The following is an 18,853-nucleotide window of genomic DNA, read 5'->3' on the forward strand; positions in this document are numbered from 1 at the left end:
GGAGAAAGCCAGTTTGGTTTCTGTCTCTCTAGGCCCCCCTCCACTTGTATAAAATACTAAAAAATTCAGCCATTATAGACTGTACAATATTAATTGACATGGAGAAAGACAGTTTGGGGTCACTCTGTCTCTCTAGGCCCCCCCTCCACTTGTATAAATACCAAAAATTCAGCCATTATAGACTGTACAATATTAATTGACATGGAGAAAGCCAGTTTGGTTTCTGTCTCTCTAGGCCCCCCTCCACTTGTATAAAATACTAAAAAATTCAGCCATTATAGACTGTACAATATTAATTGACATGGAGAAAGACAGGTTTGGGGTCACTCTGTCTCTCTAGGCCCCCCTCCACTTGTATAAAATACCAAAAAATTCAGCCATTATAGACTGTACAATATTAATTGACATGGAGAAAGCCAGTTTGGTTTCTGTCTCTCTAGGCCCCCCTCCACTTGTATAAAATACTAAAAAATTCAGCCATTATAGACTGTACAATATTATGAAAAATGGACAAAGCCAGTTTAGGGTCACTCTGTCTATGACACCCTACCCTTAAGGATAAATTGCCCTAACAGCAGCCTTTCAAGATGGTATGTGATATGGAAATGCCACAAGTCCCTTTCCTCTTTGGGGGTAGATTGCACCCTACACTTACATAGAAAGTTTTAAAAAGATGTTATCGGCATCATCTTCAGCTTCATCCTCACCCTCATCAGTGTGTACGTCATCATCACAGACTATCAATTCATCGCCGCTTGAATCCGCCATTAGAGAACAGTCAGTGCTTGGATGTCTTGGATGGTGAAGGCCTTCCTCGTGGAAGATGTAGTTCATTTTTATAAACATCATTTTCTCCACATTTTGGGAAGTAACCTTCTACGGCGATCACTGACTAAGTTCCCTGCTGTGCTGAACACTCGTTCAGAGTACACACTGGAGGGTGGGCAGCTTAGGTATTGCAAAGCAAGTTTGTACATGGGTTTCCAAATGGCCTGCTTTTCTTCCCAGTAAGGAAAGGGACTGTCTGACATTTCCATATCAACTACCTCTTGAAAGTAATCCTCCACCATCCTTCTGCATGTTTATACTCATATTGGATGGAGTTATGGGCAAAGTGACACATTTTTTTGAAAAATCCTTCAAACCAGCCCAGATGTTAAATTGTTCTCGTCTGCCCCCTGTGTCTTCCCTGCTTCTTTTTTGGAAATTAAATTTTTTACGAGCAACAGCTTGAGAAAGTGAAGGAGGACACGTCGTCAAGCCGAGGCCCAGTTCAGCGGCCAACTTGCTGAGCAATAGCTCCTTGCAAAAGTTCACATCTCGCTCATTTACAAGTAAAGACTCAATGTAGGTTTTAAACCTTGGATCAAGCACAGTGGCCAAAACGTACTGATCCGAGTTCAAGATCTTAATACTCGAGGATCATTGTGAAGCGAATTAAGTACTTGATCGACAAGGCCAACATACTTTGCTGAATTGCTTGCTTTCAGCTCCTCCTTCATTTTCTCAAGCTGCTTTTCCAATAGTCTAATTAAAGGAATGACTTGGCTCAAACTAGCAGAGTCTGCACTGACCTCACATGTCACAACTTCAAATGGTTTTCAGCACCTTGCACAGCACTGAAAGGATTCCCCACTGTGCAAGAGTGACAATACATCCCCCCTCCTTTCCCAATGTCATGACTTGTGCAATATGCTTGGATGGCTTTGCGCTGTTCCTCCATCCTCTGAAGCATGTACAGGGTGGAATTCCACCGAGTTACCACCTCTTGCTTAAGTTGGTGGCAGGGCAAGTTAAACTGCTCTTGGAGCTGCTGTAATCTCCTACATGCTGTGGCTGAATGCCTGAAATGGCCTGAAATTTACGGGCCACCGAAAGCATCTCCTGCACCTCACGGTTATTTCGTAGGAAGCTCTGCACCACCAAGTTGATGGTGTGAGCAAAACAGGGAATATGTTGGAAATCACCCAGCTGTAATGCTCGCACTATATTGTTGGCGTTATCTGAAATGACATACCCTGGGGAGAGTCCGAGTGGTATAAGCCATGCATCAATCACATCTCTCAGTTTGCGTAACAAATTGTCAGCCGTATGCCTGTTAGTGAAGCCGTGATACAAAGAGTGGCCTGCCTGTGACAAATGTTACGTAGTGGTGTACATGCTGCTGCTGTTCCTGCTGGTGAAGGTGAATGACCAACCCAGTGGGCTGTCACAGTCATATAGTCTTTGGTTTGGCCACTTCCACTTGTCCACATATCTGTGGTTAAGTGAACAGTGGGCAGAATGGCATTTTTCAGCGCAATCTCTACATTTTTACACACTTTTTGGTATAGTTGTGGAATAGCTTTACGGGAGAAATGGTGTCGCGATGGAATTCTGTAACGCGGACACAAAACCTCAATTAACTGTGAAAAACCAGCTGCGTTTATTGTGGAGATTGGACGCAGATCTAACACTAACATTGCAGCCATGGCGTCTGTGATTCGCTTGGCGACTGGGTGACTGCTGTCATATTTGCTTCCCCTCGCAAATGATTGTTTCACAGTTAATTGCTGAAATGTAGGACTGCTCATTTTATTCACCTGCCTCTGGGATGACGATTCACCCCCAGCAGCAGCAACAGCAGCAGCAGGACTAACGCTTTCTTCAGAGGAATCAATAATAGTGCCGGAGTCATCCAGCCTTAAGTGGGATGCCGGGCTAACTCCGAGCGCTACTGAGGATATTGATGAGGATGGTGTGGTGGGTGTATTTTGTAGCCGTCGGTATGTCGGTGAGCGGAGGGTCTTAGCTGATGATTCTTTTGGGAAGAACTTTCAGCTTTTCCCAACACTTTGCCATGAACTCTCGTTAAATGGCGTAACATAGACGAGGTTCCAAGATGGTTAAGGTCCCTCCCTCGACTGACTGTGGCTTCACATACACTACAAATGGCTATACAATTGTTGTCTGGATTTGGGGAGAAATAATTCCACACATAAGAAGTGGATTTTTTTGTTTTATGCCCAGGCATGACAATGGCCTTTTTCTTGTCACGTGCCAGAACTGCTGCCACTGGTGCAGGACTTACACAAACAACCTCATCCTCATCAACATCCTCATTAGCGCCCTCGTCGCCTACACAAATCTCCCCCTCATCCTCTTCTAATTCCAAAGTGGCATCCTCAATTTGGGTATCACCGGCTACACTCGGGCTATTAAGGCACACATCAGCAGAATGCTCACGATTAGACATCCCACTGTTGGATGGACTCTCCACAGGGATTGTTGTCATTTGTGAATCAGAGCAAATATTCTCCTGTAATGCCTCACTGGTATCTTGCAGCTCAGCTTTGACGCGTAACAGTAGTTGTGCACCAATTGTAGCCTGGGTAACTTTTTGGGATCTGCCACTAATAGCCAAAGGTGAAGGCCTCATTCTCTCTTTGCCACTGCGTGTGTAGAATGGCATGCTTGCAATTTTTTTTTTATCGTCACTTAACTTTTGCTCAGTTACACTTCTTTTTCGCTTCAATACAGTAAATTTTTTTTTGGTTTTTGTTTTTTGCACTAATTTGAAAACACTCTGTTGTTTGACATCGCCTTGGCCAGATGACGTACTGGGAACACTAACATCAGGACTGGTGACAGAACCTGGTTGCTCATTTAGATCATATGTGGACTGCTTTGAATCCATTCTGAGCGCAAACCACTGGGGAGTGCTAAAAATTATTGAGTAGATACTGCTGACAGATATGACTTTTGACAGCCAGAAATATTAATGCACAATTAGGGAGGACACCCCAAAAACACTGAGGAGTGCTAAAAATTATTGAGTAGATACTGCTGACAGATATGACTTTTGACAGCCAGAAATATTAATGCACAATTAGGGAGGACACCCCAAAAACACTGAGGAGTGCTAAAAATTATTGAGTAGATACTGCTGACAGATATGACTTTTGACAGCCAGAAATATTAATGCACAATTAGGGAGGACACCCCAAAAACACTGAGGAGTGCTAAAAATTATTGAGTAGATACTGCTGACAGATATGACTTTTGACAGCCAGAAATATTAATGCACAATTAGGGAGGACACCCCAAAAACACTGAGGAGTGCTAAAAATTATTGAGTAGATACTGCTGACAGATATGACTTTTGACAGCCAGAAATATTAATGCACAATTAGGGAGGACACCCCAAAAACACTGAGGAGTGCTAAAAATTATTGAGTAGATACTGCTGACAGATATGACTTTTGACAGCCAGAAATATTAATGCACAATTAGGGAGGACACCCCAAAAACACTGAGGAGTGCTAAAAATTATTGAGTAGATACTGCTGACAGATATGACTTTTGACAGCCAGAAATATTAATGCACAATTAGGGAGGACACCCCAAAAACACTGAGGAGTGCTAAAAATTATTGAGTAGATACTGCTGACAGATATGACTTTTGACAGCCAGAAATATTAATGCACAATTAGGGAGGACACCCCAAAAACACTGAGGAGTGCTAAAAATTATTGAGTAGATACTGCTGACAGATATGACTTTTGACAGCCAGAAATATTAATGCACAATTAGGGAGGACACCCCAAAAACACTGAGGAGTGCTAAAAATTATTGAGTAGATACTGCTGACAGATATGACTTTTGACAGCCAGAAATATTAATGCACAATTAGGGAGGACACCCCAAAAACACTGAGGAGTGCTAAAAATTATTGAGTAGATACTGCTGACAGATATGACTTTTGACAGCCAGAAATATTAATGCACAATTAGGGAGGACACCCCAAAAACACTGAGGAGTGCTAAAAATTATTGAGTAGATACTGCTGACAGATATGACTTTTGACAGCCAGAAATATTAATGCACAATTAGGGAGGACACCCCAAAAACACTGAGGAGTGCTAAAAATTATTGAGTAGATACTGCTGACAGATATGACTTTTGACAGCCAGAAATATTAATGCACAATTAGGGAGGACACCCCAAAAACACTGAGGAGTGCTAAAAATTATTGAGTAGATACTGCTGACAGATATGACTTTTGACAGCCAGAAATATTAATGCACAATTAGGGAGGACACCCCAAAAACACTGAGGAGTGCTAAAAATTATTGAGTAGATACTGCTGACAGATATGACTTTTGACAGCCAGAAATATTAATGCACAATTAGGGAGGACACCCCAAAAACACTGAGGAGTGCTAAAAATTATTGAGTAGATACTGCTGACAGATATGACTTTTGACAGCCAGAAATATTAATGCACAATTAGGGAGGACACCCCAAAAACACTGAGGTGTGCTACAAATTATTTAGTAGATACTGCTGACAGATATGACTTTTGACAGCCAGAAATATTAATGCACAATTATGGGGGACACCCCAAAAGCGCTGGGGAGTGCCAAATATGAAGAAAAAATAATAAACCTCTATCCTCCTCTCTGCACTAGCGATTTTGGTTAGAGCAATTGCAAGAACAATATGGTATTCTCTGTCCCTGCTCTAATTAGCCTATGACTACACCCTGCTCTCTCCCTCTGTCAAATGGCGATGGATTGCTGTGGAGGCGTGTATTTATAAAGTTGAAGTATCGCGAGAACCGAGTCCCGAGATCCGACGACGTCACAATGACGTTCGGCCTCGATTTGGATTCGGAATGGGCGGGAGAGTACCGAGCTGCTCAGCTCGGTACTCGGATACCCAAAGTTCGGGTGGGTTCGGTTCTCGGAGAACCGGACCCGCCCATCTCTAGTTCCTATACACCTATATATTCGGAGGAGGGGGGGGTGGGGGGGGCGCTGCGGCCGTATTAGCCTAGGGCGGCCAGAACCCTTAATCAGGCCCTGCCCAGACCCTGGCCCCCTTTGACCTTGCTCCTGCTTACTCCTTGGTATTTTGTGGATCTCTCAGCTTCTGACCCTGGCTTGCCTTACGTTCCATGTGCCATGATTCTCCCGTGGATCATGCAGTGCCTCATGTCTCTTGACTAACATGTGCCTTGTGCCTCCAGACTAAACCTGGCAACCTGAATCTGAACTTCACCATTTGTATCTGGTTATCCAGTGTCTTCTGCTTCCTCTATTATACCTGGCCATCAGTCTTTCCTGCTCCAGCATCCCAGCTAACCTGGTTACCATGACACCTGTATCTGCATTTTCGCCATTGACTGTACCTATTGTGTGATTTTTTTTATATAATAAGGACACTCAAGCACAATTTCTCTCTGTAGTATTCATACTGGTAACACTAACACTCTATGGGGGGAATTCAATTGGCCGCATTACTGCAAAAAGTAACGCGGCCTGCGCACTATTACGTTATTACGGTCGTTTCAACGCCGGCACAAAGCTGGGTTACATTTACCGTAATAACAGTAATAGGTTTAGCGCTGCGCTACTCTGGGGGGAATTAAATTCCCCTATTACTGCTGTTGACATCTTTGGACAAGTTACAACCCCAGTACATACCACCCAACAAACCCCACCCAGGTTTTCCCCAAAACACTTTTAGATGAAAGTCCCATTTCTGCAGAAACTCTGCTCCTTTTGAGGTTCACTATTCAGGACTGTCCCCGCCAAAATTAGGACTGTTGGGAGATATACAATGCTGTGTGTGAAAAGTTCCTTGAAGATCTACCATAAAATAAAAGTATATTGAAAGTCACTGAAGTTTTCTATGACCGTATAAAAGCACCAAGGCCTCAGGCTGAGCACTTTTATACAGGTCACAGAATTCCATGGTGACTTGAAATATACTTTTATTTTACAGCAGTAGATACAATATATTGTTATAATATACAAGTGTTAATAATATTTGTATAAACTCATGTTAATTATATGAAAAGTTGGCACTGTGGGGTCTATTTATTAAAGTTTAGGTAACTCTGCTACCCCTGTGATACCGGGCAATATACCGGCAAGGAATGTAATAGTAAGTTTTACAGTAATTTTTATGCTTCACTGTGCCAGTCTCCATCGTTTTGTGCATGCTTGCCAGCTCTTGCCTGCATGGGAACTGAAAACCCAGATTTGTTTAGTTAGTTGAAAAAAACAATTATAAGAAACAAATCTATATAGACAGAATTAAATAGTATATAACACATATATAGTTGTTTCTTTTTTTAAACTATTTTTATAAAATTACATTTAAATTTTACAGCATTAAAAAATGCTTTATCCTTGAGAGGGTATTTCCAAAATAGGCATCACGATGGTACTGGTACTGCTACAATACTTGGTGAATAGGTTTCAATGATGGCTCATAATCCCTTTGGTGTATAGGGCAATGTGACAAGCCATTGTTTCAGCGGGCAATAGGGCTCTTCACCCTTTGATAAATCTGGACACTAGGGGGCATATTCAATTCTCCAGAAGTCCCGCCGCGTAAAAATTACTACCGTTATTACAGTAGAAGTTAGCTGGATTTCAGCTCGCGGCTCAGGGAGCTGCGAGCTGAAATTCAGCGAGAAAATTACTGTATTAACGGTTTTTCCACGCAATAATACCGTAATAACGGTAATAGTGCGCGGACCACGGGATTTTCTGCGTTTCCGCTGACAATTGAATATGCCCTAGGGGCTAGTTTTACTAAACTGCAGGTTTGAAAAAGTGGAGATGTTGCCTGTAGCAACCAATCAGATTCTAGCTGTCATTTATTTAGTACATTCTGCAAAATGAGAGCTAGAATCTGACTGGTTGCTACGGGCAACATCTCCACTTTTTCAAACCCGCAGTTTAGTAAATATACCCCTAGATATTGAAAAACCTGGCTGTTGTCAGGGGGCATACGCTTCTATGACCTTATATTTAATGGGTGAAATTGTCTTTGTCATTTTAGGTCTATCGCCATGGAGATCGTTCCCCTATTGATATATACCCGACTGACCCATACAAAGAAACGGTTTGGGATAATGGTCTCCAGCAGCTCACCCAGGTACATGCAAACAAGTCAGAAAAAGTAAAGCTTGTGGAGAGATTAATAGTCTTTCCCATATCCAGAACATGACATTAACAGACATTTACCATAAATGAATTTAGAAATCTCTATTAAATTATAACTGTTCCTTTTTGGTAAAATATTGAAAAAGTTAACCCCCCCCCCCCCCCGCGCCTCTGATTATCATTCCAAGGTTATCGGGCGTTCATTTTTTTAAAAATATGCACAAAAATATCCAGACCATTCATAATGTTAGTGGTCCAAAAGGACTTGTGTTTAAATCAATGCATCATAATTAATAGCACGGGGCCTGATTCATTAAGGATCTTAACTTGAGAAACTTCTTATTTCAGTCTCCTGGACAAAACCATGTTACAATGCAAGGGGTGCAAATTAGTATTCTATTTTGCACATAAGATAAATACTGACTGTTTTTTAATGTAGCACACAAATACTTGATAGCTTATTTGTACACTTAAATTTAAAGTTGATATTTGTGTGCTACATGAAAAAAACAGTCACTATTTAACTTATGTGCAAAACAAAATACTAATTTTCACCCCTTGCATTGTAACATGGTTTTGTCCAGGAGACTGAAATAAGAAGTTTCTCAAGTTGGGATCCTTAATGAATCAGGCCCATGGTGTCATGTGTACAAATGTACTGTAACCCCTAGCAACCAATCAGAAATGTAATTTATCTTAAAACTATACAACTGACTGGTAGTATCTGGTTACTGTATCGCAGAACATTTCTACACCTTGCACTATTTTATTATGTGAACACTCATACATTATGTAGCATGCATTTATCCATAAATAGAGGAAGTAACCACGGCACAGAGAACATCTGCAGGACAAGTGGTCAGACAGACAGGTTAAATCTTGCTATACTTAATACAAGCACATTACACTAATGTCTTGTAATAATATAGTGCACATCATAATTACCACATAGATCACCGACTAATAAATGGTGTGCACAGTAAGAGCTGTTCAGAAAACGTCTTTATCTAAGAGTATATAGTTTTATAACAAACTATTATAAAATGTTTTTTTTTATGGTTGACTCATTGTGCTGTGGGCTGTTTGAAACAGCTGCACAGAATTATACATCACGTGTATAAATTCACATATCGTGGCCAAATTCAGAAATAAAAAAAAAACTTTTTTCTTAAAACTGGGCTTCACAAACCACCCTGTGCCAGGCTCCCAGCAGTCACGCGGGAATCATAAAATCCTGCCACCAGGCTGGAGCACACGCAAGTGGCCAAATTAGGTGAGATCCGGCTGTTTGGAACTCACTTATGCCATCACTGAACTTGTCCAAATAATGTAACTTTATTTTGCTATGGGTTAAAGTGCCTTTCTTCTGTATTTAATGAATGCCCCCCCCCCCCCATTTTTGTTGTATTATAAGCAATGTTTCAGGACAATGGGCCTGATTCATTAAGGATCTTAACTTGAGAAACTTCTTATTTCAGTCTCCTGGACAAAACTATGTTACAATGCAAGGGGTGCAAATTAGTATTCTGTTTTGCACATAAGTTAAATGCTGACTGTTTTTTCATGTAGCACACAAATACTTGATAGCTTATTTGTAGACTGAGATTTATAGTTGATATTTGTGTGCTACATGAAAAAACAGTCAGTGTTTAACTTATGTGCAAAACAGAAAACTAATTTGCACCCCTTGCATTGTAACATGGTTTTGTCCAGGAGACTGAAATAAGAAGTTTCTCAAGTTAAGATCCTTAATGAATCAGGCCCACTGTCTCTTAATTTCTTCTATTCCTTGCAAATGTAATGCACTCCCTGGCATTATTCAATATTTGGATGAGCTGAGCACAATAGGAGTGTGGGATGGGAGAGTGACAGGACTGAAGGGAGAAGGTCCCGGGATCCCCCAGCAATCTGGGTAGTGGCCCCATGACTTACAGTATGACAGACAGAATATGATTGAACTGAGACAGAATGGAAAGCAGGGGGTAAATGTATGAAACTGCGATTCAGAGGAGAGGATGTGGTTTATTCAGAGCGATGCAGACATCTATTTCTGTCTGTTTCCCATACTTCCAAAACATTACCTCTCTTGTAGTTCTGTTTTCTGTTTTGTTTTATATGTCCAGGACTGATTTGGGCATTATTTGGTTGTTCTTAACAAATTAGAACCTGATTGGATGTCGCTGACTTTAAATACGAAACTACGGAACTCTGCTCTCTCTCCTTGAGAAAGATACTTCAGTATTGAAACGCGTTGGTGGATCCAGTGCTATTAGACAGATTGCTCCCAGCTGAATATCTCCCTTCACAAGATCAGTGTGGATGTTGTTTTACAACCTAGGTGTTTTTCAACATCTAAAGACCATGTCGTGTGGAGAGATACTAATAAAATTACTGATACAAGTCTGGTAGGAACCCTAAGAGACCACAAGAAAGACATTATTGGGGCTGATTCATTAAGGAAAGTAAGGGGGGGGATAAAAGGAGTAAATTTTCTCCTGGACAAACCATGTTACAATACAAGGGGTACAATTTGGTTTATTATTTTGCACATAAGATAAATACTGGCTGTGATTTCATGTAGCACACAAATACTTGATAGCTTTATTTCTACACTGAAAGTTGATCTAGGACATGCCCTACCCCAACTATAAATCATACTTTGCCACTCTCCAGGAATGTCCGGGTAGGTCTCCCGGACTTCTGGGAGAGCAGGTAAGTCTCCCGCATCCTGCCCATCGGGTACCAAAATGACGTGATTCATGGGGAATTGCTTCATTTTGGCCCCGCCCCGCAGAAGAAACAACGATTTTGTCGCAGGGCGGGTCCAAAATGACGTGAATTAAAATCCGTCAGTCTCCCGGACATTCCGGAACAGTAGGCAACTATGATTTAACATCCATGGTGAACGCATCCTCGGTCACACGCTGGGGCTGCAGTGAAATGTCCTTAGCAGCATTAGTAAAGAGACACCTTTACCACCTGATCATGGGGTCCCTATACTGTATAATACTATTCATATCCGCTACCCATTATAAAGGGCCAGTAAAACCAACATCCAGCCTTCCTAAGGAGAAACTTGCGGTCATCGGGATTTATGACTTGGAAGTTTCTCCTTGAGGGCCGGATGATATGTCCAGGAGAGGGCAGAACGTAGCTCTCGTGCGTCTCGCACCACCATGGCGCCTTGTATTGTAGCTGGATGATGTTATCCATATCTCCAGAGAGCAAGGTCTTGTGTCCCTTTACAGAGCAAAGAGAACATAATTGTTGATATAAAGTGGAATTAAATAAACAGCCATAACAATATATTACCAGGAATTTGTGGCCAGTTTAATGTTAATAAAGCCAGACATATAATTAGGCCATACCTCAAGGCAGGGCTGCCATCCGGGGATGTACAAGCGGTACCGCTGTTAGAGGCCTGGACAGACCCCTCCATCTGTCCGAGCCCTCTAGTCTGACCAGCGTGAACCTGCATCCCTCAGTAATGTGGCGTCTCCCAGTCTATCAGTGACTGGAAGCCGTGAAGAACAAGGTAAGTGAATTGGGGGAATGTATTGTTAAGAGGGAGGGGGGCATGTATTGTAGGGAGGGGGACCCCTGCCAGATTAATTTGTACTAGGCCCCACAGTTTCTGATGGCAGCCCTGACTCAACACCTGACAGGGACACCCCCTGCACAGCTAACCATACCCACTCACCCATTAAATCTGCAATCCTGCCTGTGTCATCATATCACATAGAACATCATCATTCAGTAATGACATAACTCATTGATATCACATTTCTGTAGTTTCTAGGTGTGTATTATCAAGAATAGTTATATATTGTGCTTGTCTGATCCTTTATCATGTAATATGAACTCGGTAGCAGGACATCCTTGAGTTCTACAGTACAATGCATAAGAGCTTTATGAGATCATCTCACATAAGTAACATGAACCTGATAATCCAGCCTAGACAGAGGTTATAGATGCCTTGTTAAGGATCACTGCTGCGTATTCACCAGTATAAATGTCAGACAGACACAACTGAGATTTTATTAGTACTATCACTATGTAATCTATCTTCTGTTTACCAGGTGGGCATCAGACAACAGTATGAACTGGGGCAATATCTGAGGAAGAGGTATAAAACGTTCCTGAGCCCGTCATACAGGAAAGAGGAGGTAAATGACACTTTTCTGCCATGTTTATTATGTTCTGATAAATAATTTAACATTCATTTTGATAGGTTGAATAGACACATAACCTAACATTGGCTGCAACTATGGATTATAGATTATTCTGTCAACCATTAAATACTGTTCACAAATACATTGAGAACTGTATTTTATATATAAGCCATTTAGTCACATATCTAAGTACAGTTCAGCAGGCAGCATAGAAATGATGTTTTGTTAATTGTAGTTACTTGTTTTGGGACTTTACCTGCCATAGCCAAAGAAAGATACAAGAGATCATGGGACGAGTGTTCAATGACGGATGCTGCAAACACTTTTGAACTGTGACTCTAAGGCTGGGAACACACTTCAGAAAACTTCTCCCATCATGATATCATTAACAATTTTACCAACGACTGAATGTCGTCATGTGTACACATTATACACGTTCTACATGATTTACCATCAGATCTGTGCTCTGCATCTGTTATAACCATCGGCTGAAAAGATCAGGACTCTGTACACTCCATAGAGATGCATGGACACTGCCGGTCCTGAGTGCATACACACTGCAGAATCCGCACAACATTGTTCCGTCGTTGAACAAGATTTTGTTTTGTTTTTTATATCAGATAAAATTTTATTGCATTTTTTTCTTATTTTTCATAACAAAAGATTTCCATCTATACCAAATCATTTTACATTTAGCAACTAAGTTCCTACTGTCGTACATAAATCGCTCATGACCTACTGTGTCCCTAACGAGATCAATCCAATCTCTCAAAGCCGGACCCTCCGGAGTCATCCACTTCCTTGCAATAACCACCTTTGCCAACATAGGTATAGTACTAATGAACAGTCTAATGAGCTTATGAATGTTCTCGTCCAAGCCCAAACCAAATATACATAATCCTGGCGTAATGGCAGACAAGCACTCGCCTCCCTCCAGAAGTAGGAAACCGATGGGCACCTCCAAAGCATATGCCAAAAGTACCCTCTCTCACTACCACACTTAGGACACAAAACCAATTGACCCCCACTAAATTTATAGAGCCGGAGAGGGGTAAAATACACCCTATGCAAAAGGAAAACTTGGACCTGACGAAATTTGACAGAAGCAATGACCTGGCTCGGACTGCTCAACGTAATATCCCATGTCCTATCGTCCATTTCCCCAAGGTCAATTTCCCAAAGGCTTCGCACTCTCGGCAAGCCACCCGCACCAGATTCTTCCAGCAAACTTGAATACATGGACGGGTACAGCATTTACAGCTGTACCCGTAAAGGATCTGCACTAAAAGTTGGAGCGGCCCCCTGAAAATGCGAGGCCAGGGCATGCCTCAGCTGCGACTATCTGAAAAAATAACCCCTAGGCAGTTAATTTAATACTCGTAGTTGGTCAAAAGAACACAGTATCCCGTTGTCATACAATTGCCCAATATGTACTATATTATAAATACACCAGGCTCCAGCTCCCCCCATTTTTACAATTTCACCGAAATCCAGATTATCCCAAAGTGGAGTACACGGATCATATGCAGATTCATCCCCAATCCGAAATGAGAGCCGCCACACCCTCAGAGCCTGTGTCAACAACGGAGGATCACCCCTAAGCCTCCTACCAGCTGAAAGGAACTGCATCCACAAATGTCTAGATCCTGTTACTGATACTAAGAAGTTATGAAGGTCCAAGCCCGTCCGAGACCGCAGCCATATGTCAATATCTGCCCATTGAGAGGCAAAATAATAGAGCTTCACCTGTATGAACTGAGCTCTGTTTTTTTTGTACATCCACCAAGAAATCTGAAAAATACAGCCACTCTTTGGGTTTGGTACATTAAGGGGCCGTTAATCCGAGCCAGGCGCAGAATAGCATCCCAATCCTTATAATGAAGCACTTTAGCAATGAAAGTACGTGGCGGCGCTCCAGGAGGCGGCCTCTGAGCTGGAATCCGGGGTGCCCTCTCCACTGCAAACTGAGCCGCGTACTCCTCTCTGCCGAATGTCTGGATCATCCAGTTTTCTAAGAAGGTTTCAGGAGCATCCCCCGCCGCCTTTTCAGGAAGACCCACCAGCCGTACATTGCTGCGTCCGAGGCGGCCCTCCATATCTAATAGTTTAAGTTTAACCGACACCATCTGAGCCTCCCAAGCCAGCGACTTTCTGAGGTAAAAAAAGCCGTAGTGTCCTCAAGAATGGAAATGTGGGCCTCCGTCTCCGCCACTCTCTCTCGGATCTTCTGAAAATCCTGCCGCATCAACGACAATTCAACCTGCACCTCCAGTTTTATCTGTTACCTTTTTTTTCAGACTCAGTAATGACTTTCAGGACCTCCTGCAAGATAGTAGTAGTATCTGCAGGCAGAACCGAATCCTTGGAAGACTGAGGCGCCTGCGGCTCAGGTACAGGAGCTCCTCCCGATACTGTGGAGGAATTGGAATGTGCATACTTCTCCAGCCTACTGGCAGCAGTAACATCATACTTGTCAACTCTCCCGGAACGTCCGGGAGACTCCCGCATTTTGCGTGAGTCTCCCGGACTCCCGAGAGTGTGTGGCAATCTCCCAAACGCAGCGATTCCCGTTGAATCGCGGCGTTTGAACCGTATTCTGCCCACTTCTGGGCAGATGCCCAGAAGTGGGCAGAATACGGTTCAAACGCCACGATTCAACGGGAATTGCTGCGTTTGGCCCCGCCCCCCACTGTAAAATGACGCTATTTGCGTCATTACATAACGGGGGCGGGGCTAAACGACGCTATTTTCGGGGGCCCCGCCCCCTACACGCCTACCTCCTACTAGCAGCTCCCGAAAAAAAAAAAAATGAAATGTTGGCAAGTATGAGTAACATTTGCAGAGTGTTTACCCATAGTGACACCTTCTATATAGACAACAGTAGATGCAATATAAGATAAGAACCATTGCCCCATTTTTTAACCTATGGTAACCTCAAACCCTATTTGATCATTAGTTCTTTGTAAGGATATCCTTATGTCTATCCCAAACAATTTTAAATTGCTCTACTGTATTAGCCTCTACCACCTCTGATGGGAGGCTATTCAACTTATCTACTACCCTTTCTGTGAAGCAGTTTTTCCTCAAATTTCCTCTGAAAGTACTTCCCTCCAGTTTCAGTGCATGTCCTCGTGTTCTAGTACTTCTCTTCCTTTCCCTCCTGTATCTTTATATAGGGTAGCTTGAAGCCTGCAGGAGCAAATATGAGATAGGGGCCAGCTGTATTTGGGCTGCTGCAACCTGGTTCCCCTTGTGGGGACTGGAGAGCAGCAGCGCCGGACGCCGTCCTTGTAGAGCTGGCCACAGGGAGCAAAACCGCACAGCTGAGCCCAAAGAGGTCTGCTGCTGCGAGATCTGGGTCCTCAGCTCCTGGAGCCAATGTTCCTCAGGTACCCAAGTGAGAAGAAGTAATTTGGCTGGGAGATTTAAAAATGTAATCTCCCAGCCCAGACTTAGTGCTGGAGAGGGGGCTGAGCATGGACAAGGGGAAGAACATCACCACCACAAGAAGGTATGTAATGTTCCAAAATGATTCACATGCAAGATAAACAAATCAACCTGGACTGGTTAAGGAGGCAGGGGGCAGGGTTACCCCTGCCAACCTGTGTGTAAGAACTGTGTATAAAGGGCAGCAAAGTCCCATGTTAAGTATGTATTTTATCAGTATACCATCTGTATGCGTGTCTATCAACATCACCTCTCAGTGATGTGTAACTTTAAAAGCTATTATTGAGCAATAAACACTACTGTTCCCAAAGATCCTGCTCTTTTCGTGCCAGACACCGATTATCTGCTGAATTCCTGTGACCTACTGATAAGATCTAACACAATCCATCTCCCGGCTGTCCTGTGTTGAACCCAGTGCCCTGAGGCACAGCTCTGGCAGCTACACTGCAGTTCTGATCCAGGGTAGACAGGAGGAACCAACCACAGTCACCAGTAAACAGATGCTGCAGCAGCTACACACAGTACCCAGAAACAAGTGGTTCCTGGTGCAGGTGCAGGAGACTGGTGGTAACAGCGACTGCTTTCCTACAACTGGTGTGTAATTGCCACTTACAGTCAGTGGGTATCTGGTGGCTGAGCAACACCAGTAGGAGTGTGTACCCCTCCTGTCACTGGTGGGGTGCCCGAGTCGCTGATGGAAGAGGAAGTCAATTAGCAAAGTGTTGAGCATATTTGCCTGCTCTTCCGGAATGTTCGGGAGACTCATGAATTTTGGGGAGTTCTCCCAGATACCAGGAAGAGTAAGCCACCTTCCCAGATCCTGCAGGATCTTCTTGTGAAGTAGGAAGGTAGTAAGAATTGCAGCATTGCTCAGCGGGGCCATTGTGATCCTCGATCTCCACGATCCAAACATCGGCTGGGTACCCGGCCGGCTAACGACTCACCGCAAGTATCAATATATTGCTGATTGTTAGCCACATACTTATCGAAGATATTATTGGAGAAGGACTTGTCTATCATCAATTGACACGTAGAACAATAATATTACTATTCTCCTCCTATGTAGACGATTGATATATTACATCACTCTCAATGAAGTTTCACTTACTTGGAACTATACATTGGTATATTACAAGTCAGTCATTGGCTGGATAGACTGATTACTGGAGAGACAATTGGCTGGACTTGTCTTCAATTAATCATACAAGTTTGTTTGTTTTTAATATTTATTGTACGCAGTTTCATTGTCATATTAGTATTTATGATTTAGTAGTTTAAGCAATGTACGAGTTTCACACAATATATGGGATTTATGTGGTTTTGCCATTTTAATTTCATTTTAATAGATATGAGTATTGTGTAAGATTTATTGGTTTTTGTCAGTTAGTCTTTTTTAATAAATCTGTGTTACATTTATCAGTTGGTATTCTATACAACGACTATATAATATTACCACTCCAACTTCATAGCGTTTATATCACAACAGCACCTTAGAGTGCGTATATAACCAATATTTAGGGCTAGATTTACTAAACTGCGGGTTTGAAAAAGTGGAGATGTTCCCTACGGCAACCAATCAGATTCTAGCTGTCATTTTGTAGAATGCACTAAATAAATGACAGCTAGAATCTGATTGGTTGCTATAGGCAACATCTTCACTTCTCCAAACCCGCAGTTTAGTAAATATACGCCTAAGAGTCAATGAGCGCCTAACTATTACTCTTATTTATTAGCTTTAAGGGAGGGAGACCCTTGATTAGTGCAGTTCTTGCAGCATTGAGGATTAGAGCGCAACCCTATTGTTCCTGGTTTTCAGCGGGGCCATGTTTGCTAGTTCTGCCCACGACTGTCAGCGGATTTGACGGGGGAGGCGGGCACCACCCAGCTTAGAGTCTCGTAGTAGCTTCACCCCTGCGGCTGATTCCACCTATGTCTGCAATCTATCAGTGTTTCTTTAGGGGCTTCAGTTTAACTGTTGACGATCTTTTTTGTATATTGTGCACAATTAAAATGACATTTCTTGCATGATCGTTGATTGTTATTTGATCATCATATTTTACTATGATTTGCTTTTCGCTATAGTTCTGAAGTTAATCAAAACATTTTTAGGTGTCATGTGACTCTTATGAATGGAACTGATAGACGTACATTTTTTGGTATCAGAAAAATAAGCTTAAAATAAGTCCTTTTGATTGTTTTAAATAAGCCCACAGTTAATTATTTTTAGAGTTTTATCATTTTATCAAGAACATGCTTCTTCTGTTTACTTCATACTTACCAACTTTCTGGAGTTGGTGTCCGGGAGCCTCCCTGGGGCAGGTGGCGTGCGGGGGGGGGGGGGGGGGGGGGGCGTGGATCCAAAAATCACGTCATTTTGGGCCCACCCCCGTGATGTAATGACGCAAAATGCGTCATTTTACAACAGGGGGGCGGGCCAAATGCTGCGATTCCCAGAGAATCACAGCATTTTGGATCTAATTCTGCCCACTTCACTAGGAAGTGGGCAGATGCGGGAGATTGCCACACTCTCCCGGGAGTCCGTGAGACTCACCCGAAATGCGGGAGTCTCCCGGACATTCCGGGAGAGTTGGCAAGTATGGTTTACATTAATTCATTAATAGTTACAGTATTCACTGTTACTATTACTTATGGGTTTACTCTTTCCATAGACAGTGACAGCAACAGTGTCTAGCAGAATGTAGAACATTGGTTTTTTTTTTGATCACCAGGAAGTACAACATAATGTATTGTGTTACATGACTGTTTCTGTTTTAAGTTATATATGTTTTATATGAGACACCAGAAAATCCAGCAAGAGAACAGAGAAGTCTGTACTCAGAGAGCACTTCTGGCTGATTACTCATGTGCCATCAGTGAGTGCATAGGGTTTGGGCATGTTTCAATGTGTACTCAGTGACCTGTATTATACTCAGAAACTTGCTGTCATAGTACAGTAACTCTTTCCTCTATCGCTTCACAGCAGTCTTCACATGTAATGTGAGTTTCCTTCCCCTGCAGCTAGATTTGAGTTGAACAAACCAGTCCGTCCAGTTTTGGATTTTGCTTTGGAGTATTGCCGGTTCACAGGGTCCAAAGAGATCCTTAGCAAAAAAAAAAACAATAACGTTTGAAGATTGGGTTTGATTTAAGCAATAAGGCTGCTGGGAAGTCACAGCATTGCTTTGTACAACATGGAACAGGAATTGATGAGTAACAAGAGGAACTGATCCCACCCTCATTGCTCACTGTGTGGCCAACGGGTACATATTACAGGTCTTCACGTTTATCTTGACG

The 18,853-nt window shown here is 42.6% G+C and overlaps 1 protein-coding gene across 5 annotated transcripts in view; it reads left to right on the forward strand.

Annotated features, from left to right (window-relative positions):
* The window catches only part of LOC142106999 (testicular acid phosphatase homolog), a 57,553-nt gene that overhangs the window by 26,182 nt on the left and 12,518 nt on the right, over positions 1–18,853 (forward strand). For all 5 annotated transcript variants that reach the window (XM_075190102.1, XM_075190101.1, XM_075190104.1 and 2 more), the window contains 2 exons: positions 7,837–7,932; positions 12,020–12,106. In XM_075190102.1, the coding sequence (XP_075046203.1) occupies positions 7,837–7,932; positions 12,020–12,106 (183 nt within the window). The remainder of the gene's footprint in view (positions 1–7,836; positions 7,933–12,019; positions 12,107–18,853) is intronic.

The sequence above is a fragment of the Mixophyes fleayi genome, chromosome 11, assembly GCF_038048845.1.
Source record: "Mixophyes fleayi isolate aMixFle1 chromosome 11, aMixFle1.hap1, whole genome shotgun sequence".
In the NCBI taxonomy this organism is placed as follows: domain Eukaryota; kingdom Metazoa; phylum Chordata; class Amphibia; order Anura; family Limnodynastidae; genus Mixophyes; species Mixophyes fleayi.